This window comes from Monodon monoceros, unplaced genomic scaffold (assembly GCF_005190385.1).
Source record: "Monodon monoceros isolate NGI ecotype Baffin Bay Population unplaced genomic scaffold, NGI_Narwhal_1 Super_Scaffold_3, whole genome shotgun sequence".
Lineage (NCBI taxonomy): Eukaryota > Metazoa > Chordata > Mammalia > Artiodactyla > Monodontidae > Monodon > Monodon monoceros.
In genome coordinates, this window is record NW_021703780.1 from 61,315,588 (window position 1) to 61,337,363 (window position 21,776).

The 21,776-nt window shown below is 46.4% G+C and overlaps 2 protein-coding genes across 17 annotated transcripts in view; one reads left to right on the forward strand and one right to left on the reverse strand.

The window, feature by feature from the left end:
- SACM1L (SAC1 like phosphatidylinositide phosphatase) overlaps nt 1-13,119 on the forward strand; it is a 70,446-nt gene extending 57,327 nt beyond the window's left edge. For 2 of the 15 annotated variants that reach the window (XR_003796820.1, XR_003796818.1), the window contains 4 exons: nt 861-982; nt 2,481-5,640; nt 7,276-7,332; nt 8,243-9,891. Coding sequence is in view for 1 of the 15 variants with exons in the window: in XM_029244081.1 (XP_029099914.1) it covers nt 861-1,324 (464 nt within the window). In the remaining 14 variants the exon portion in view is untranslated. Of the gene's footprint in view, nt 1-860; nt 5,998-7,275; nt 7,333-8,242; nt 9,892-12,983 lie in introns of those variants that run through there. The other 13 variants (XR_003796807.1, XR_003796817.1, XR_003796819.1 and 10 more) reach the window with 12 other exon arrangements.
- Nucleotides 6,895-21,776, reverse strand: part of SLC6A20 (solute carrier family 6 member 20) — a 90,406-nt gene continuing 75,524 nt past the window's right edge. For both annotated transcript variants that reach the window (XM_029244085.1, XM_029244084.1), the window contains 4 exons: nt 12,962-13,166; nt 11,289-11,448; nt 9,966-10,131; nt 6,895-8,521 (listed from right to left, as the gene is read on the reverse strand). In XM_029244085.1, coding sequence (XP_029099918.1) covers nt 8,372-8,521; nt 9,966-10,131; nt 11,289-11,448; nt 12,962-13,166 — 681 coding nt within the window. In that variant the 3' untranslated portion in view covers nt 6,895-8,371. The remainder of the gene's footprint in view (nt 8,522-9,965; nt 10,132-11,288; nt 11,449-12,961; nt 13,167-21,776) is intronic.

The window sequence follows — 21,776 nt, forward strand, 5'->3', positions numbered from 1 at the left end:
GAAGGGTGTTTTGGGGGGAAGTGGCTTAAGGGTTTGGGGGTTTTTCCTCCTGCTTGCCTATGAGTCCTGATGTCAGAAGTTTTCCTACTACAGATAAATTACAATAAGTAAGTCTTTAAAATATTATGTTCTTTGGCACATGGACCTCTCCACCTTGGCAGCTTGGTTCACCAAAGCCAGCAAGATGGAAGTCACAGTCTTTTTTAACCTAATCTCAGAAGTGTCATCCCATCACTTGTGCCATATTCTATGCATTAGAAACAAGCCACTAGATCAGCTCACTCGGGGAGGGGATTACATAGGGCATGAATACCGGGAGGTGGGGCTCTCTGGAAGTCTGTTCCCACAGCCTGTAAGGAGAGAAAAATCCAAAGTCATGATTCAGAGCTGGTGCTGGAGGGAATCGGGTGTTTCCTGTGCTGTGCCTTTGAGGTCTTTTGCCTGTTTCTGTTAGATTGTTTGTCCTTAAAGATTTCTGAAATTCTTTATATATTCTGGAGAGTAATCCTTTGTTGCTTATATGTACTACATATATCTTCTTCTAGTTTGTGGCTTGTCTTTTCATTTTCTTGTGGTTACTTTTGGTGAAAGAAGTGTATAATTTCAATGGTGTTGAATTTACCAGAAATTTCCTACCATCCCTTGTGCTTGGGTAAGACAACATTGCTCAACCCCAAGGGACTTCTTTTCACATAATTTTGCTTTTTCACGTCAGGTCTTTTCCCATTCTGTAAAGTAAGGAAATGGTCTGTGTCAATCCAGGTAGATCAGATTATGCTGCAGTAACAAATGATCCCCAAATCTCAGTGGCTTTAAAAAAATGAAGACTTATTTCTCACTCATTCTATGTATCCTTGAAGGGTCTGCTGCAGCTCTGCTACATGACGTCTGCATCCTGGGACCCAGAGTGACGGAACAGCTTCACACAGGAACATTACCAGTTGTCCTGGCAGAAAGAAAAGGGAGAAGTTTCTGCTTGAAGGTGACAATCTCTTCTGTTCACATTTCATTGGTCAAAGCAAGTCACATGGCCATACTTGAAGTGATGGAGGGAGGAGAGTGTAGCCCCTGGGGAGGGACTGTGTGCTGTCATCCGACACAGGCTCCAGTTTTCTTTTCCCACTGGGTTAACGGGAAGAGTCAGCAGAGAGCCTTCCCGACTCCCTCCGTCCTGCTGTGCGGTGCTGCCACCATCACACATCAGGCTCGCCTCCACTTGTGGGGTTTCGGCTTTCTGTTCTGTCCTGTTGGCCTGGGTGTTTTCACTGCTGAGAACTCTTCCTCACACAGCCGTGTCTTGCAGGATGGCCTGGCTCTTCCCTGAGCTCTGGGCCCCCAGCTTCTCAGTCTGTTCGGCAAAGCATTGTCCTGAGTGTTTGGAATAACACGAGTCCTGTGTGCTCAGAGCTGTTTTTTGACAGTAGGGATCTGTGGTGAGAACCATTTGGAAACATTGGGTTAAACATAGTCAAGGACTTGTCTCAATTCTCGGACTTGTCAGAGGTTTGACTCCCCTAGAGGGGGTGTGCGACGCAGCAGCACCCAGACTTTCTGGTCTGTGGAATTTTTTATTTGCAGAGCATCTCAATAGGACGGTTCTGTGAAACTGATTTTGAGTAAGGCTCGCGAGCCTTATGAGGGCGAGCACTCTGGCCGTGGAGTTAAAGAAAACATGGGCTCTAATTTATATTTGGACCTCACTTGTGTGTTGAACTTGGTCTCTTAACTATAAATTCTTGGATTCTCATCCATATGGCAGTTCCCTAGGATAACACATGCACACGGACACACCCCTGCTGAGAAACCCAGGTAAATCTACAGGCGGGAGCTCTTCCTTGATGTCCAGCTCTCATCCTCTGTGTTGGACATCACGCAGAGGCTCCATAAATGGGATTTCACTGCGGGGGTGGAGGGGGAGAGACAATTAAAAGGAGTTGTGACATGTTTAATTATTACCACGAATGCCCTGGTCCTGCGTGAACTGGTCAGATGGCCTGTTTGTTCTTAGCACTTCCCTTTACAGATTATTCTGAGCATAACTTTGTCTTTGCTTTTTGTTTGTTTTAGCCAAAGGCCCAGACATTCGTCTTTCTTCACCATTTTCAGTGATGCGTGCCTGTTGCCTGTTTATTTTTCTAGCTGTAGGAAGCTAAAGTCGCATCTATTAAAATATCATGTTACATTTTATGTCCTAAATTGAGCTCCTATTAGATTTCGGTTTAAACATAGACTCTGAGGTTAGGAGAAGTAGAAAGTACAGGTTGTAAGTCATGTTTGGAGAATTTAAGATGTCCTTCTCCTGACCTTTTGGGAGCACACATTCTCCTGGGTTCTGTCCAGCTTTCTTCACAACTCCATTGCCTACTGATGTCTCCTCTCTGCTTTACCCCGTTCTAGTTATCTGTTTCTGGAAAGTAATCTCACAGTGTTGCGAGTTAGGAATGGAGCCTGGCACAGCTGGGTGATCTCTTCTGTTCCAGATGGCACTGACAGAGGTCACTCAGTGATACTCAGCTGACAGAGGGGCTGGTCTCTGGTCTGCGCTGGTTTGGTGCTGCACAAGGGTGGCTGGAAGGTGGACCAGCTGGTTCTGTGAGCTGGAGCACCTCCATGTGGCTTTGCAGCACGGCAGCCTCAAGGTCGTAGGACTTCATACCTGGTTGGCTCACGGCGGCCGGAGTGAGAGTTCCAGCAAACCAGGTGGAAGCTTGCATGGTATGATCTAGCCTCTAACGTCCAGTGGTGTCCCTTCCGCCATATTCTATTGGTTGGAGCACTCACAAACCCACTCAGATTCAGGGGGAGGGACACAGACCCCCTCTCTCAATGAGAAAGATGGAAAAGAACCTGTGGCCCTGTCTGGACACATGTTGGATTTTTTGGTAGGCTTTGGTCCTAAGCCCTCCTCTCCATGTACACACTTACCCCAGGTGATGTCATTTAGACCCATGGTTTTAAAATAGCATCTTGATGCTGTGACTCCCAAATATATATACATCTAGATCGGACCTTTCCAAAAGGTTCAGATTCTAATGTTCTGTTGCCTACCTGATATTCCCACCTGATTCACAGGCATCTCAAACTCAGTATGGTCAAGCAGAGCTCTTTTTTTATCCCCCCAGAGCTCTTGATTTATACTCTGCAGACTGGTTCCATGCCGAGTTTTCTCCATCTCAGGAAATGCCACCAGCATCCACCCAGTAAGTCAAACATTTCATCCCTCTCCTCTCAACTATGCATCCAGTCCATAAGCAAGTCTTGGCAACTCTCCCCTGCCAAAATATAACTCAGACCCACCTATTCCTCTCCATATTCATTTCCAAGTCTATGCCACCATCATCTTTCCCGTGGACTTCCTAAAGTAGCTCCTGGAATAATTTTCCAAGGTTCCCATCTACAACCCTCTCCAGTCTGTTCTCCACAGCTACAAGTGATCTTTCAAGTGTAAACTAGATGACGCAGGGCCCCACGTTAAATCCTCAGGTGAGATTCTGTTGCTCTTTGAAGGAATCCGGAGCTCTGTTGTGGCCTATAAGGCCTTATATGACCTGGTCTCTGCCCACTTCTCCAAGCTCATCTCCCATCGCTCCCGTCCCCAGTCCAACCACAGGCCTCCTTTCTGCTCTTTCTCCCCTGCGGGCCTTTGCACTGCCATTGCCTCTGCCTGGACAGACCTTCCAGCAATTCCAATAACTAGTTCATTCTTCTTCAAAATTCAGTCCACATATCTCCTCCTTGACCACCTGATTGAAGCACTGTCCCTCTCACACCATCACTTGGCCCATTTATTTCCTTCTTAGAAAAGATCACAGTCTGTAATTATATCATTTGTTATCTATCATTGTCTTTTTCCCTTCCAGAATTTAAGAGCCATGAAGTCCAGAAACCAGAACTTTCCCCAGAGCCTACACAGGGACTGGATTGTAATATACTCCGTAAAGGCTGATCCTATGCAGGTGGGCAATACGAAAGGACACATGAGTCACATGTAAGAGACTGGTCAGAAAATTCTGGTTGAGAATTTCATATTTGTAGACGTACTTTTTGCCTTGCAAAGGATTGTTTAAATCGCTCGTTTTTTTTTCTTCCTGACTGGATGCTGAGTAGAAAATGGTTGGGTGAATTCATTCTCTTCCCCAGCTTTTCTGTCTATAAAGTGGAACAGCCATAAATTAATTTTTCTATGTAAAATAACTTTTACAGAGATCTAACACAATAGTTTACACGCTCTTTCCGCCCCAGGACAGTTCTGAGGTCACACCCAAACCTATTGTGTGGGTTCTTATGGCCTCAGCCAACAAGGGATTCTGAGGTGGGCAGACTGCCCAGGGCACCTCTCAAAAGGGTTGGAAAGATTCTGCAGCAATTCGGAAGAGCTCACATTCTGTTTAAATCCAGCAAATTAGAATTTTTTTCCCCTAATTTCTCTTTTGGATGCTACCCTTCCTGTTATCATGTGATCCTCTTCTCATGTGATGGCCTTCATACACTGCATTGGTGCGGTTTCACTGCGTGTGAGGAAGCAAACAGAGAAGGCAGTAGAAAAGAGACCAGATGGATTCTCCTTTATTTTCCTTTTTTTTTTTTTTTAAATTAGCTAGTATGTTTACATAAGGAGGGAAAATCTTGTGTTGAGAGGTCTCAAAACAAAACTACATCTCATAAGTGACCAAAAAGACCTAGAGATATATTTGTTTAGGGTTTTATTTATGACAATTGCTAAAAAAAAACCCAAATATTTCCCTACCTGATTCTTTAGAACTAAGAGTAGGTGTGTTTTTAGTATAATCAGAAAGCTTTCTGGAGTCCGTGTCTGGCTCTGATGTCATTGTACTGCTAAGGGCACAGGGATGAAACGTGCCTTTTTCTCTCCAGCTTATTGGAAGAGGGTGGACAAATGTTAAGATGACTGCTTTTGTGCAGTCCCTAGAAAATAGTCAAAGAATTCAAAGAATTTTTTGAAACAGGACTGAGGATTACTATGAAATGTTCTGCTCTTCGTGCAGTTCTCAGAAAGCAGAATAAAACTGAACCCAAGCAGGAGACATTTTCATCTGGAGCACATTAGTCTATAATAATGGGACTTCATCTGTTTGACTTCTGTGAGCAAATATTATTCTGGAGAAGTAACTTTTCCATACAATTAGAAATGCTCAAAAGTGCTTTCAAAATTTTAAAGGTCACTTTCGATGTAAGTGTGCCCAAATGTATGACACATTTTCCTTCTCTCTTAAATAGGGCCCTGGTTCTCAGATTTGGCAGGTTCCAGGGCGTGGCCTGGACACCAGGAGTTTTAAATGCTCCTGGGTGGTTTGAATGGACACTGAGGTGGAGGACCACTGAAGTACAGCAACTGTGAATGAAGAGCTGCTCTAGAACAACATTTGTGTCTATGCTCCTGAGGATACCTAGCATTCAGGGCTGAAATACCCAGGTGATGACCAACCCCCGAGGGGCGGCCCCTGTTGTAAGACAGTGACCAGGGCTGGGGGCTCGGAGACTGTGACCCCTAAGGATTCAGGAACAGACTCTGTGCTGTGTATTTGCTGTTGAGTGTGCTCACTCTCCAAGCCTTGATAGCTGAGGTTTTGTGACACCGAAGAACCCTCTGATAAGAAATCGGAGGACTGACTAGTTGTGGTAAGTAAATGCTGGTTCATGCATTTTAAAGCCAAGTGATTTTTTTTTTCTTTTCCATTATGGTTTATCACAGAATACTGGATATAGTTCCCTGTGCTAGAGTAGGACCTTGTTGTTTACCCATTCTATAAAGAATAGTTGACATCTGCTGATCCCAGCCTCCCAATCCATCCTTCCCCCACGCCCCTTCCTCCTTGGCAAACCACACGTCTGTTCTGTGTGAGTCTGTTTCATAGATAAGTTCATTTGTATCATATTTTAGATTCCACATATAAGTGATATCATATGGTATATTTGTCTTTCTCTTTCTGACGTACTTAGTATGATCATCTCTAGGTCCATCCATTTTGCCGCAAATGGCATGATTTCATTCTTTTTTATGGCTCAGTAATATTCCATTGTATATATGTACCACATCTTTATCCATTCATCTGTTGATGGACATTTAGATTGTTTCCATGTCTTGGCTATTGTAAATAGTGCTGCTGTAAACACAGGGGTGCCTGTATCTTTCTGAATTATAGTTTTGTCTGGATACATGCCCAGGAGTGGGATTGCTGGATCATACGGCAACTCTATTTTTAGTTTTTTGAGGAACCTCCATACTGTTCTCCATAGTAGCTGCACCAGTCTACATTCCCACCAACAGTGTAGGATGGTTCTGCTTTCTCCACACCTTCTCCAGCATTTGTTATTTGTAGACTTTTTTAAAAAAATTATTTATTTATTTATTTAGCAGGGGCTACTCTTTGTTGCGGTGTGCGGACTTCTCATTGCAGTGGCTTCTCTCGTTGCGGAACACAGGCTCTAGGCACGTGGGCTTCAGTAGTTGTGGCTCACGGGCTTTAGAGTGCAGGCTCAGTAGTTGTGGCACACAGGCTTAGTTGCTCTGCAGCATGTGGGATCTTCCCGGACCAGGGCTCGAACCCATGTCCCCTGCATTGGCAGGTGGATTCTTAACCACTGCGCCACCAGGGAAGCCCTATTTGTAGACTTTTTAATGATGGTCATTCTGACTGGTGTGTGACATTTTGATTTGTAGTTTTGATTTGCATTTCTCTATTAGTGATGTTGAGCATCTTTTCATGTGCATGTTGGCCATCTGTATGTTGTCTTTGCAGAAATGTCTATTTAGGCCTTCTGCCCATTTTTGGATTGGGTTATTTTTTGTTGTTGACTTGTATGAGCTGTTTGTATATTTTGGAAATTAAGCCCTTGTTGGTAACATCATTTGCAAATATTTTCTTCCAGTCCATAGGTTGTCTTTTTGTTGCGTTTATGGTTTCTTTTGCTGTGTAACAGCTTAAGTTTGTTTAGGTCCCATTTGTGTATTTTTGCTTTTATCTCTGTTCTCGCGGGAGAGTGACCTAAGAAAACATTGGCACGATTTATGTCAGGGAATGCTTTACCTATGTTCTCTTCTAGGAGTCTTATGGTGTCGTGTCTTATATTTAAGTCTTTAAGCCATTTTGAGTTTATTTTTGTATATGGGGTGAGGGTGTGTTCTAACTTCATTGACTTACATGCGGCTCTCCAGCTTGCCTAACACCACCAAGTGGTCTTTTTATGGGCATCAGGTGAAGCTGGAAGTTCAAGACTGCCTAAGACCTTTCTAATGCCTATTTCTTGTTATAGGGAAGTTTATGGCATGAAAAAGAAAAGCCATCTCTAGCTGATGTCCCAGGTGAATGTGTAAGTGTCTTTAAAGATGTCTGTACAAATCTACTCAAAGAAACTTTGTGTGCTTCACTGAGAGCATGGAATTGAGGAGTGTTAGAGCAGTAAGGGACCTCCTCACTTCCGAGATAACCCTGACCTACTTATTGCAGTTAAACGACAGGAGACGTTCACAAGGTGGACTAATGCTGTATCGTAAATATGGTGTCTTCACTTACTGGGTGTTCTGTTTGAGAGCCGTCTTTCTATACATTTTAGAAAACTTATGTACAGATAAATAATTTAAAACTAGGTTATGGTCTTTCCTATAAAGAGTTGGTCATCAGGTCCAAATATAACCTTAGGTCTATGGGAAAGTTAGCTTCACTTTCATCCTCATAGAGGCTCTGGCAGCTTTTCAGTGTCGTGAGACACCAGGGCCGAAGGTGGTTTGGGGTTGTTTGTAGAGAGGACTGGTCTTGGACCCACTGAGAGGCCTCAGATTAGGGAAAAGTGACTCCTTTTGTGAGCTCCAAACAAAGGCCTTTCTTTATGGCCAGTCAATCCTATTAGCGAAGGAGAGCACAGTGATTGCAGGTTCACCGTGACTGAAAAAAGAACTAATTAATTTTGCGTTGATGACATTCAGATTAGTCATCTTAGTTAAAAAACTCCTTTTCAAAATTCTCTAAAAATGAATGCCCGGATCTCAACAGAAAACATTCCTTAAATTTTATCCTATAAAAACTAGTCAAATTTCAGCTCCCGGTGTGCCCTACTTCTAGGACTTTGCTAGAGTCGAGCAGTTGTCTTCAAGACTGGCTGTGAGAATTCTGCCTCCGTGGTGACAGGGAGGAAGCACCGTGTGTGACTCTGGGGGTGGCGGGTGGGGTGTGTGTCCTGCTGAGGGAGTAGTCTTTCTTCTCACCTTCCTAATCCTTTCTAGACTCGAGAAGACGATGGGCTGAGTGCTTCCGGAGTCAATACTTCCAAAAGCAGCCGAGGCGGCTCCATCTGTACGTAAGTGGCTGTAAGATAGTGAGCGGCTGACGGCAGTCTCGGGGAAGCCCAGCTCTCAGGCCACGGAGGCTGTGTCTCCCTGCTTGAGGTGGCGCACGATGAAAGTCCCCAGGGCCCCCAGGGGGATGCACATGGTAGAGGAGGCCACGAGCAGCCCAATGATGGCCAGTGCATACGGGGGGTAGTCCTTGGTCACAAGCTGGCCCTGAAGAAGGAACCTGAGTGTCAGAAGAAAGAACCTCCCGTGCGGAGCCTTCTGAGGGCACCGCCCCTCCGGGCCTCAGGCCCTCCAGCGGGAGGAAGAGAGCATCTGCGGCCGGGCATCCTTACACCCGGGGCCACCCCAGCTCTGCGTGCAGGTCACTAGTGGCTCTGCTGGGCAGACTAACTCCCCTTGTGCATACTGTTTGGAGCTACCTGGAAAGAGCAACCATGAGAATAATCCCAGGCTTATGTTCAAGGCAGCAGCAGGGGACCTAAACGTAGGGGCTACCTGTCCAGTACAGCAGCCATCAGGCATAGGTGGCCACTGAGCACTGGGAATGTGGCTGGTGATGCTCAAGAAGTGAATTTTAAATTTTGTTTAAATTTCAATAGCCACATGTGGTTATTAGCTTCTGTGTCCAGCAGCACAGCTCTCATCTCAGGAGAAGTGTTGATGGACCTCAGGACTTAGTTGGAAGAATGATGGATGTTTCTGTAAATGCAAAACTGATGAGAAACCAGTTTAGGCCCAAAAGCCACTAAATGCTACACTACCTTTCCACAAAGGAACCAGAGGACAGCTAAATCCAGGGAGCAGGTACTTGCTGTCAACCAAAGCACGTATGGTTTGTAAACCAAAATGCCACCCGGAGTGTGGCCGCGGGAACCAACCCACAGACTTCTGTTGCTCATCTGTTACTCATTGTGTTCTGTGTGACGAGTACAGGAATTGGGAGGAAACATAAATGATTTTAGCAGTTTGACAGCATATAATCCTGAGTCTGCTGAATCTGATACATATTTGGTGCTTGTATTTGCTCTACCTTTTTTTTTTTTAAAGGAATTCACTGTTAATTGCATTTTCCAAAAGTATCAGGCTGCACGCCCTGCTCGGCACCACTGCCAGAACCAGACGCAGTGGCGCCTTCCCAGCCAGGGTGCAGCGTGGAGTGTGTGGACTGGAGCACGGGCCCTGTGCACCCTCTCTGCACACACACCATATGCTAAGAGGCAGCATCTTCTATCCACAGGGAAAGACATCCAAATTGGTCAGTTGTATTACTTTCCTTAAAAAGTAAATCTTTTTTATGAGAGTGTGTCTGTGCAAGGACAGCCAAGGCTGACCCTCAGGCCTGGTGCCGTGATAGGGCTGTCCAGGTTGTTAAAACACTGATGTGCTGCCCTCTGCTGGGTGAGCAGATGCAGCCCAGCCTCCTGAGTGCCCCTCTCAGTCCCCGGTTCTGTCCTAGCAACTCCAGTGTAAACGCCAGTCCCTGCCCCACCCAGCTCCTCAGGGGCCATGCCCTCCAGCCTTGCTTGGCCTTGCCTGAGTGGCCTCAGTGGACAGAGGCCACCAGGAAGTTCTGGATGGAATCTCACTCTCTTCCCTGCAGCCCATGTTGAAAACACAGCCCAGCTCCTGGGCTGGGTGACGTTTTCCATACCTGGGAGGCGTCCCAGGCCTGGTACTGCAGCGTCCCGGTGATGATGTAGTCGCTCAGGTAGAAGACAGAGAGGCTGATGATGAGCAGCGGGCTCACACCGCCCCACATGGCCTTCCAGTACCAGTTCAGAGCGCGTCCAGTCGTAGCCTTAAGGTCGCTCTCGAATCTGTTCGGAGGTGGGGAGAGAAAGCTTGGATTATCCGTGCTGTTGGCGCCAGGCAGTCCAGGCCACACCTCCTCATCTGCTCAGGAAGATTCTGTGCTGGGCGCCACTGATGTCTGAACACGACCACTGGGCGGTCTCTGATTCCTTCTGGGGGTCTTGGGGGCAGGGAGGGAAGAAGGGCTGAGGCTGCCACAGAGGGGGCAAAGCAACCACCCATAGGTGAGTGGACATCAGAGGCCATCCTCCTGGTGCCGGCCTTCCGCTGGAGGCTGCTGCTGTACACCAGAGGGCCTGGCGGGATGCCTGTGAAGCCAGTCCTCAACACCAGGGGACCCCGAGGGCAGCCCCGCTCCACCCCTCCCACCCTGCAGTCAGCAACTCTCCTTCCCCCTAGAAATGCCCCCACAGGGGAATCGCTTTTGTCCCCTGAAACCAGAGCAGGTTTTCTGGGGCGGAGGGAAAACCTGAAGGAAGCAGAAGCACCTTGGCCCTGACCCATTGGAGCTGGCATGGAGTGGTGCTTCCCAAGTGTAGCTGCCTGCAGCCCACCATTGGGATTCCCATCGTCTGTGGGCTTTTTTTTATAATTGACTTTTACCTGAATTTAGCAATAGCATGCCAATATATCCGTTTTACCATGGATTGGATAGGCTAATCATATTTTTCTGCCCCCCCCCCCACCCCACACACAAATGAGGATGGAAAGTATCTCAGCACTTTGAGAAATGCTGACCCAGCCACCTCCCCGTTTCCCAGGGGAGGGGACCGAGGTCCAGGGCTGTGATGTGACTTGCCTGAGGGCACCCAGGTAGTGGCCGACCCAGGCCCAGCATCCGGACTGGTGTCTTACCTCCAGTCCAGGGCCTTTGAAACTGCTCCCCATGGCAGAAGAGGCAGCCATGGGGGAGGAGAGGGGGCCGGGTGAGACTGTCACAGCGGGAACCACAGCCCCTGCCTCTCCTGGACCCTGCAGCGTGTCCATCACCACCTGCCCCCCCTGCTGCCACTGACCTAGCAGGACCCTGGGCTGTAGACCACAAAGACCCACGTGCATAGTGAACATCTGGGACTCTCGAAACTACATGTGGCAGAAAGTGTTGTGAGGCATGGCCTTCACGGGTGGGTTTCCTGGGCAGCTGGTGGGGCAGGCCTCCTACCTCCTCAGTCCGTACAGGTAGCACACGGCGGCTGCCTCCACCAGGACAATGAGCAGCAGGGGCAGCGTGGCGGCGTAGTCATTGAAGATGTCGAACCAGTAGTTGCCGGTCTCCATGGTGAACACCAAGCCGATGGCACAGCTGACGAGGCACACCAGACCTAGGAGCACAAGACCGCCTGCTCACCCGCCTGAGACCCCGGCCTGCGCACCCAGCTTTCTCTGGGGCCCAAGAGCCATGGACCCTGAGGAGGCGCTGGCCGTTCAGTTCATCCTCATGGGCTGGGGGAGCCGTGGTGGACTGGCCTCTCTGCACGTGTGCGCCACGTGTGTGTGTTGGGCAGCGTGGGGCAAAGGTGTTGTGAGGAGTGTCAGCAGGACTTCCTGCTGTTAATTCATGGAGCCGTCCAATAGTGGGGAATCAAACTCGGTGGAAAAGAGAAACTTGTAGGCATTGCTGTCTAGGGGAATCTCACCCAATCTATGGGTCTGGTGACTGTTTATCCCAGCAACTAAGCTACTAAGCTCATGGGAAGTGAATCAGGGGAGGAGATTTGAGCTGCAGGGCACCCCTTACAGGACCCCCTAGAGAGGATTCACATCTGACCAGAAGAGAGGAGTAGGGAGGGGAAGAGAAGAAACAAATGCTTACCCAACTGCTACTGCGCCCCAGGCACTTGCCATGCAGTGGAGCCTTTAGCTTCTGGGGCAGGTTATCAGGAGCCCCCTTCTACAGAGGGGGAAGCCAAGGCTCAGAGATGTCGGGTAACTTTCCCAACATTCCACAGCACAGAAAGAAAGTTGGAATTCAGACACAGGCCCTTCTGTCTCCAGAACCGAAGCTCTAGCTCCAGTCTCTGCTGCCTCCCTTGGGCACCCCACAAAGTATTAGACTCTAAAGTTCCCACCTGCCCTTTCCATGGCCACAGCCTACACCACCAGCCAGTGAGCCCCACTGCTGTCCTGAGGCGGACACAAGGAGAACAGGCTCTGTGCGGGAGGGGAGGCTCACATAATGCTGGCTCCTGAGGGCAGGGAGGCTAAGCGCTAGAGGGCTCTGGTGGGAGCTGGGTTTGATGTGGGCTGGGACGAGGGGTTCTGGATGTGGGGGTGAGGAGTCACGGTTCTCTGGACACTGCCAGGTTGCACTGGAGCAGATGGGTGGTGGAGTGAAGTGGAGAGGCAGGCCTGGATAAACAGGTTCTTGCCCCCACAAGGCAAAGGTCTGCCAACTGCAGAATGGGTAGATGAATTGTGGTGTATGGTCTTAGGCTGGATTATTACACGGACAGGAAAGAGGATGGGGATGGGGGCGTACTGATGGGGCAGGAGCAGGGAGGGGCTCTCTGGTGCGAGAAATGTACGTGGTGTTGTTATGCTTCAGTCAACACAAAGACAAAAGCAGGTTCTCTGCTAGCCTGGAGAGCTTTGAGGGCCGTGTTGGGGGGTTTGGCCTTTGCCAAGGTTGGGGTGACCGCTTCACTCCCCTGTGATGTGGAGAACCAGATGCATGGGGTGAATCATGTGTACCAGGTCCCAGATTGCCCGAGAGGAGAGAGCCACGGCAGGACCCTGGTGAGGCTGCTGCGGCCTCTCGCTGAGCCTGCGGCCCCTGAGGAGACTCCTCCCTCTGCTCACCTCCCGGAGCCCCGCCGCCTTCGCTGGCCCACTCACCTGAGATTGCCTCCTTGGGCAGGTAGCTGGAGATGACCTTGCTGTCGGTCAGAGGGGTGAGGATGGCGGCCGTGTTCCCCAGCATGCTTCCAATGCCCAGCATCAGCAGCATGAAGAAGTAGAGCACCGACCACAGCTGGGACACCTCCATGTTTTTAATGGCCTCTGTGTAGACGATGAAGGCCAGGCCGGTGCCCTGGACGGCCTGCCCACAGGATGAAGACACCAGTTACACACCCGGGGGACTTAGGACTTCTTCCCCAGGTGCTAAGCTACTTGGGGAACCTGAGAATCAGCCGCGAGAAGCCACATTCTGAGGTTGGATCTTCCACCTGCACACCAGCCCACTGAGGGTAAGCTGGGCTGGATAGCAATGCGAGCTGTCAGGAGCCCTTATTTGCAAAGTGTGAGGAGACACCTCAGTCAACTTGGAACACTGAGTTCCTCTCTCCTGCCCCAACTCACATCATTATGGATAAAATATAGTAAGATAATGGTTGCATAATTTCTTTTTCCTGTATCATGACTGACTGGGTGTTCCGGGAGCTGAGATAGTGGAGCCACAGCTACAGGAGCCAGAATGGTGGGGAGCTGGCCTGGTCGGCAGGCAACCAAGTGGGCAGGCTGCTCAGAGGCCAGATGCCTGCGGCGGTAACGCTGCTGTAGGGATACTGAACTGTGGAAATAGAGCCTCAGCTCCTGGGTGAAAGGGCTTATGGGTGGGGGGCGGGGGAGCACCCCCTGGCTGCCAGTAGCACAAGCAAACACTGGGGAAGGCTTCCATTGCAGGTCTGAATTGGGTTACCTGTAAGACCACCAGAGATGATCAAGCGGTGAGCTTGCAACCCGAGATTTATAAACTGACCAGAAAACATGCCACTATGAGTGAAGAGTCAGCAGGAATAAGAACTAAGATTTCAGCACCCTTCCCCTGGAATGGCAGATGTTGGATTGTCAGATTCAAAATATAGGTAAGCTCAACAGCATACCAATGGGGACAGTGGTATTCATCCGCCCTGGGTGCAGACCATAAGGGAGTGATCACTTGCAGAGAATTTAAAAACAACAACAGAACCTACTAAAGGTGGCCTGCTTTTTATTACCATGAGCCGACAGCGCTAAGCAGTGTCACTGATAATACATGCCCCCAGAAAACAGCTGGGATGCAATAAAGGTGAACAAATAGCAAGCATGCCGGTCAATACAGACACTGTTGTATAAAATTACAATAGCATCCAATTTATCAGTTTAAAAAGAATTGGGAACTTCCCTGGTGGCTCAGTGGTTAAGAATCCACCCGCCAATTCAGGGGACACGGGTTCGAACCCTGGTCCGGGAAGATTCCACAAGCCACAGAGCAACTATGCCCGTGCGCCACAACTATTGAGCCCACGCTCTGCAACAATAAAAGCCACCGCAATGAAAAGCCCGGCCCTCATACCGCAGAGAAGAGTAGCCCCCCACTCACCACAACCCCACGCACAGCATCAAAGACCCAATGCAGCCAAAAAAAAAATCTGTTAACCTTTAAAAAATAAAAAGAATTGGACATAAAAGGTATTTAAAATGAGGGGTGAGTGAAAGTGTCTGAAAGTCCTTGTACTGTTTGGGAAGGAACTCAAGGTATAGTTTAAACTTTGTTAAAGATTCATGGAAAAATTCAAGTGGAAAAAAGTCTAAATAAATCAATAACCACACAATTCTTGGGAACTGAGCCAAACTCAAAAAGTAAGTGAGGAAAATTCCCAGGTGCCAGAAACAAAAAGGAAATTTGAACTGAGCAGGAACACAAGTAGGCCTCAGAAGTCATCTGAACAGGATCCAGGCCTTAAAGGCAGGGGCTGAGGTCTGGGGATCTGCTGACACCCTGGTAGGGAGGGTCGTGCCACAGGTCAGTGTAAGCAGGGAGGAAGGAGTAAGAAAGTGTTGCCTCATCCACAAAATGACCTGGAATGGCTCCACCTATGAAATCAAAGGGCCAAAAAAACTCCAAGGTACCTTACTGGCAAGCAGAGCTATGGGCCTTTACTGTTCTCTCTTCTTGAAAGGCATTCTCTAGAGACACTTTCTAGAAGCAGTCTCTAGAAGTATTTACATTAAATATAAGAATTAGACATGCCCACTCTCATTTGCACTTCCACTGTGCTAGAAAAAAATTCCTAGGATCCGCAGGTGCCATAAGAATTACATAGAAAAGTAAAGCAAATATATAGAAAAATATGAGAATAAGAATTCATCAAGGTTGCTAGATAAAAGACCAACACAAAAACCGTTAGCTTTCTTTTGCAACGAAAACCAGCAATGGTAGGAATTGGGAAATGAACACTATTTACAATAGGAACAAAACAATAAGGTTCATAGACATAAAGGTAAATCAAAGATCTGCCAGGATTTTGTGGAGAAAAATTAGTTGCAGAATATAAAAGAAGACTTCAGTGAATGATGAGAAAAAGCCTGTTCCTAAATCAGAAGTCACAGTTGAAAAAAATATTGATTGTTCCCAAATTATATTACAGAGTCAGTGCAATTCTAATAAAAGTTAAACGGATTTCCCACCCCCCCAGCGGAACTTGTCAAATTGACCTGAAAATCAATGTGGAAAAAAAGGTCCTAGGGACTTCCCTGGTGGCATAGTGGATAAGACTCCACACTACCAATGCACGGGGCCTGGGTTCTATCCCTGGTCAGGGAACTAGATCCCACATGCATGCTGCAACCAAGGAGCACGTGAGCCTTAACTAAGGAGCCCACGTGCCACAACTGAGGAGCCTGCCTGCCTCAACTAAGAGCTGGCGCAACCAAATATTAAAAAAAAGTCCTAGAATAATGTTGCTAAAATGGCCACACTACGCAAAGCAATCTACAGATTTAATGAATGAGATCCTTATCAAATTATGCATGGCATTTTTCACAGACCAGAATAATCCTTTATATGGAACCAAAAAAGATCCAGAATTGCCAAAGCAATCCTGAGGAAAAAGAACACAGCAGGAGACACAACCCTCCCAGACTTCAGAAAATACTACTAAGCTACAGTAAAGAAAACAATGTCATGGTCACAAAAACAGACATATGGATCAATGGAACAGAATACAGAGGCCCGAAATAAACCTACACACCTACAGTCAATCTTCAACAAAGAAAGCAAGAATATACAATAGAGAAAAGACAGTCTTTTCAGCAAGTAATGTTGGAAGCTGAACAGCCGCAAATAAAGTTAGAACCCACCCTCACGCCATACACAAAAATAAGCTCAAAAGGGATTAAAGTCTTAAATACAAGATATGACACGATAAAACCCCAGAAGAGAACATAGGCAAAACATTCTGTGACATAAATCATACCATTTTCTTAGGTCAGACTCAAGGCAACAGAAATAAAAGCAAACCTACCAATGGACCCAATCTAACATAAAGCTTTTGCACATGGAAGGAAACCATGAACAAAAAGACAACTACGGACTAGGAGAAAATATTTCAAAATGATGCAACCTACAAGGGCTAAATTTCAAAGATATACAAACAGCATGTACGACTCAACAACAAGACAACCCAATCAAAAAAAATGGAAAAAAGACCTAAAACAACATTTCTCCAAAAAGTATATATATATATATATATATATATATATATATATAGCCAAAAGGCACAAGGAAAGAGTTCAACGTATATAATTATGACACAAATACAAATCAAAACTACAAGTTATCACCTCTGCAGTACGAAGGACAATCAGCCTGGTCAAAAAACCCCAAAAAGTCTACATACAATAAATACGGGACAGTGTCTGAAGAACAAGGAACCCCTGGTTAGTGGGAAGGTAAATTGGTAACAGCACAATGGACAGCAGTAGGGAAGGTCCTTAAATAATGAAAAATAGAGCTCCCATAAGGTCCAGCAATAACACTCCTGGGCAAGTATCTGTAGAAAACCATCCTTCAAATACACACATGGCCCCAACAGTCGTTGAGGTAAGATTTACAATAGCCGAGGCATCGAAACTACTGAAATGTCCATCGAGTTGAATGAATGGATAAAGAAAACGCCATACGTGTGCACAGTGGACTATTAGCCAGAAAACATAAATCATGCCATTTGCAGCAACATGGATGGATCAGGAGATGATCTAACTAAGTCCAGTAAGTCAGAGTAAGACAAATATATGATATCACAGGTGGAATCTAAAAAGATACAGATGAACTAATTGACAAAACAAAAACAGACTCACAGCCTTAGATAATTTAGAGTTACCAAAGGGGGGCGACAGAAATTAGGAGGTTGGGATTAATACATACACACTAATATGTATGTATATATATAATTATAAAACAGATAATCAATGAGCACCTACTGGAGAGCACAGGGACTTCTACTCAACACTCAGTAATAACCTATGTGGGAAAAGAATCCGAAAGAGAATAGGTTCGTTCTTGTATATGTATAACTGAATCAAGCTGCTGTGAAACTCAAACACAGCATTGTAAATCAACCATACTCTAATAGAAAATAAAAAATAAATTTAAAAAAGAGGGAAAAAATGCAGACTATATTGCCCTGAGGCCTCGGTGACCAGGACTGGTGTCACATTCTTGGAGCCTGAGCAGGCTTGGGATCCACGGCTGAGCTGTCATGGGGCTGAGGGAGCTGGGGAGGATGTGCCAGCAAACAAGCCCCACCCTTGTATCTGTGGTGCCTAGTCCCCTCTGCGTGGGACTACAATCTCCGGATCCACACGGGTCCTCCTACTGCTGAAGCAAGCCTAGTGCACCCAAAGGATGGTGGACCTGCTGGGAGGAAAGAGCTGTGAAAAGACACCGGATCTCCACGGCTCCTGCTGGTGGGGTTCCCACCTCCAGCCTCCTTCCTTAGAGACGCCCCACCTACGAACCATGGCACCATCAGCATAGCACTACTGTAGGGGTTGGGAATCAGTCTGCAGGGTGAGGGGGGTGGGAAGTATCCAGACAGAGGCCCTTGGGGTTTTCTTCCGGCGTTTTCCATGTAATTTAGAACCCAGGAACACAGCTTTCTCTAAGCCTATGGTTGCCCGAGTTACCAGAGCGGGGCATGAAGAAGTGCTGCCGCCTTGTGGCCGCTTCTCATAACAACATCCTTAAAACACTGCTCATGGTCGCTTAATATTCACAAGGCCTGCGGGGCACTAAATGATCCCTGCTCTCAAGAAATGTCCTGTTGTAGGTAACGGAAAAAGAACTCAAAACAGGGCCGACTTTCAAAACAATTTCAAGAGATTAACTTTACTCACCCTGTTGTGTTTTTTTGTTTTAAAGCACGTGAAAAGATGTTCAGCGTCGCCAACGAGTAGAAAAATGGAAATCAAAATGACGAGTTATCCCCTGGCACCAATCATCAAAAATTCTCCAAAGAATAAATGCAGCAGAGGACGTGGAGAAAGGGGAACCCAACAATGCTGTTGGGAGGAAGGTAAATTGGTAATAGCCACAATGAAGAGCAGTAGGGAAGGTCCTTAAAAACCGAAAAATAGAGCTCCCATAATCTCCAGCAATCCCACTCCTGGGCAAATATCCGGAGAAAAGCATCTTTCAAATACACACATGCACCCCAATGGTCATTGCAGTAAGATTTACGATAGCCGAGGCATCAAAACTACCGAAAATCCACCGAGATTAATGAATGGATAAACAAGATGCACTACATATACACAGTGGACTATTTCCCAGCCAGAAAACACAATGAAATCATGCCATTTGCACCAACATGGATGGATCAGGAGATGATCTCACTAGGTCCAGTAACTCAGACACAGTAAGACAAATATCATATGATATCACTTACACGTGGAATCTAAAATCAGATACAAATAGAGTAACTGACCAAACAAAAACAGAGTCACAGCCTTAGAAAAGAAATTCAGAGTTGCCAAAGGGGAGAGTTGCAGAGGGGGGAGAGAGAAATTAGAAGGTTGGGATTAACACATACACACTAATATATGTATATATATATGTATATATATGTATATATATATACACACACACATATATATGTATAAAAATAGATAACCAGTGAGGACCTACTAGAGAGCACAGGGACCTCTACTCAACACTCAGTAATAACCTACGTGGGAATAGAATCTGAAAGAGAACAGGTACATGTATAACTAAATCAAGCTGCTGTAAAACTCAAACATAGCACTGTAAATCAACCATACTCCAACAGAAAGTAAAAATTAAATTTAAAGAAAAAAGAGGGAAAAAACGCCTACTATATTGCCCTGAGGCCTCGGTGACCTGGGCTGGTGTCACATCCCTGGAGCCTGAGCAGGATTGGGTCCCAAGTCTGGAGTATGCTGGGGCTGAGGGAGCTGGGTGGGCAGGATGTGCCGGCAAACGAGCCCCACCCCTTGGACCTGTAGTGCCTGGTCCCCTCTGCATGGGACTACAATCTCCAGATCCAGGCAGGTCCTCCTACAGCTGAAGCAAGCCTAGTGCACCCAAAGGACGGTGGACCCTCTGGGTAGGAAGAGCTTTGAAAAGTCACCTGGTCTTCATGGGTTTGGTGGTGGGGTTCCCACCTCTGGCCTCGTTCCTTAGAGGCGCCCCCTGTATGTACCACAGCACCATCTGCATAGCACTTTTGCAGGGGTTGGGGATCAGTCTGCGCGGTGAGGGGATGAAGTAACGAGACGAGATGTAAACCCTCGGGGTTTTCTTCGGGCATTGTCCATGTAATTTACAACCCAGGAATATGACTTTCTCTAAGTCTCTGGTTGCTGGAGTTACCAGAGTGGGGCATGAAGAAATGCTGCCGCCTTGTGGCCGTTTCTCATAACAACATCTTTAAAAGGGGGCTTATGGGCACTTAATATTCCCAAAGCCTGCGGGGCAGTAAATGACCCCTGGTCTAAAGAAATGTCCTGTTGTAGGTAACGGAAAAAGAATTCAAAACAGGGCCGACTTTCAAGAAGCCAGTTTCAAGAGTTTAGCTTTACTCACACTGTTAAAAAAAAAAAAAAAGCACAGGGATAGATATTCAACATTGCTAATTATTAGAGAAATGCAAATCAAAACTTGGACAAGGTATTATCTCGCACCAGTCAGAATGGCCATCAACAAACGTCCACAAAGCATAAATGCAGAATAGGGTGTGGAGAAAAGGGAAGCTGCCTACACGCTGCTGGTGGGAGTGGAAAGCTGTGACAGCCACTATGGCGAACAATCTGCAGCTTCTTTAAAAAACTAAAAATAGAGCCACCATACGATCCTGCAGTCCCAGTCACGGGCGTAGTCCCAGAGAGCACCGTCATTCGGAAAGACGCACCCAACCTTTACTGCCACACTGTTTACAATAGCCAAGACATGGAAGCAACCAGAATGTCCATTGACAGAGAAATGGATAGAAAAGATGTGAATATATGCGACGGAATATTACTCAGCCATAAAAATTGAAATAATGCCATTTGCAGCAACAAGGATGGACCTAGAGATGATCATACTAAGTGAAGTAAGTCAGACAGATAACGACAAATATCATATGACATCATTTACAGGTGGAAGCTGAAAAGTGATACAAATGTACCAATTTACAAAACAGAAACAGACTCTCAGATTTAGAAAAGAAACTTAACAGTTACCAAATGGGAAAAGTGGGGTGGAGGAGGTATAACTTGGGAGGTTGTGATTAACATATACACACTAATATATATAAAAGAGATACCAACAAAGACCTACTCTGTAGCACAGGGATTCTACTCAACACCCTTTAATAACCTATAGGGGAAAAGAATCTGAAAAAGAATAGATCTGTATCTACGTATAACTGAATCAGGTTGCTGGATGTCTAAAACAAACACAAGAGTGTAAATCAACTATACCCCAATATAAAATAAAATTAAATTCAACAAAGTTTGAAAAACTAAATATGACAAATGAACTTATCTATGAAAGAACAAAAGACTCACATACATAGAGAATAGACTTGTGGTTGCCTAGCGGGGTTGGGGGAGGGTTTGATTGGGGGTTTCGGACCTGCAGATGGAAACTATACATATAGAATGGATAAACCAGAAGGTAGTATTCTACAGCACAGGGAACTATATTCAATATCCTGTAATATCCCATAACGGAAAAGAATATGAAAAAGAATATATATGTATAACTGACTCACTTTGATGTATGTAAGAAAGTAACACAATACTTCAATTGTTAAAAAAAAAAAAAAAAGTTACCAGCATAGCAAATATAATTCTGTAAAATATAAATAAAGGTGATTTTAGTAGCAAAAGTTTTTTGGAAAAACCCAAATGTCTATCAGTAAGGGAATCCATAGGGAACTTCCTGGTTGTCCAGTGGTTAGGACTTTGGGCTTCTACTGCCGCTGGCCTGGGTCCAGTAAATTGTAGGATATTTGAATGATGGAATAAAATGTAGCTCTTACAGGGCTTCCCTGGTGGCGCAGTGGTTGAGAGTCCGCCTGCAGATGCAGGGGACGTGGGTTCGTGCCCCGGTCCGGGAGGATCCCACATGCCGCGGAGCGGCTGGGCCCGTGAGCCGTGGCCGCTGGGACTGCACGTCCGGAGCCTGTGCTCCGCGGCGGGAGAGGCCACAGCAGTGAGAGGCCCGCATACCGCAAAAAAAAAAAAAAAAAAAAAAAAAAAAAAAAGTTCTGGCCTCTGGGGAGTAGTGAAAGCTTTGGGGACAGTAACAAAAGGGATTTTATCTTTATCCTTGAAATGTTTTCTTTTACATAAAAAAAATCGGAGCCCACAATGACAAAATATTTACAATTTTTCATTCTGAGAGGTGGATAGATGTGTTTGTTATATTATTCTTTATACT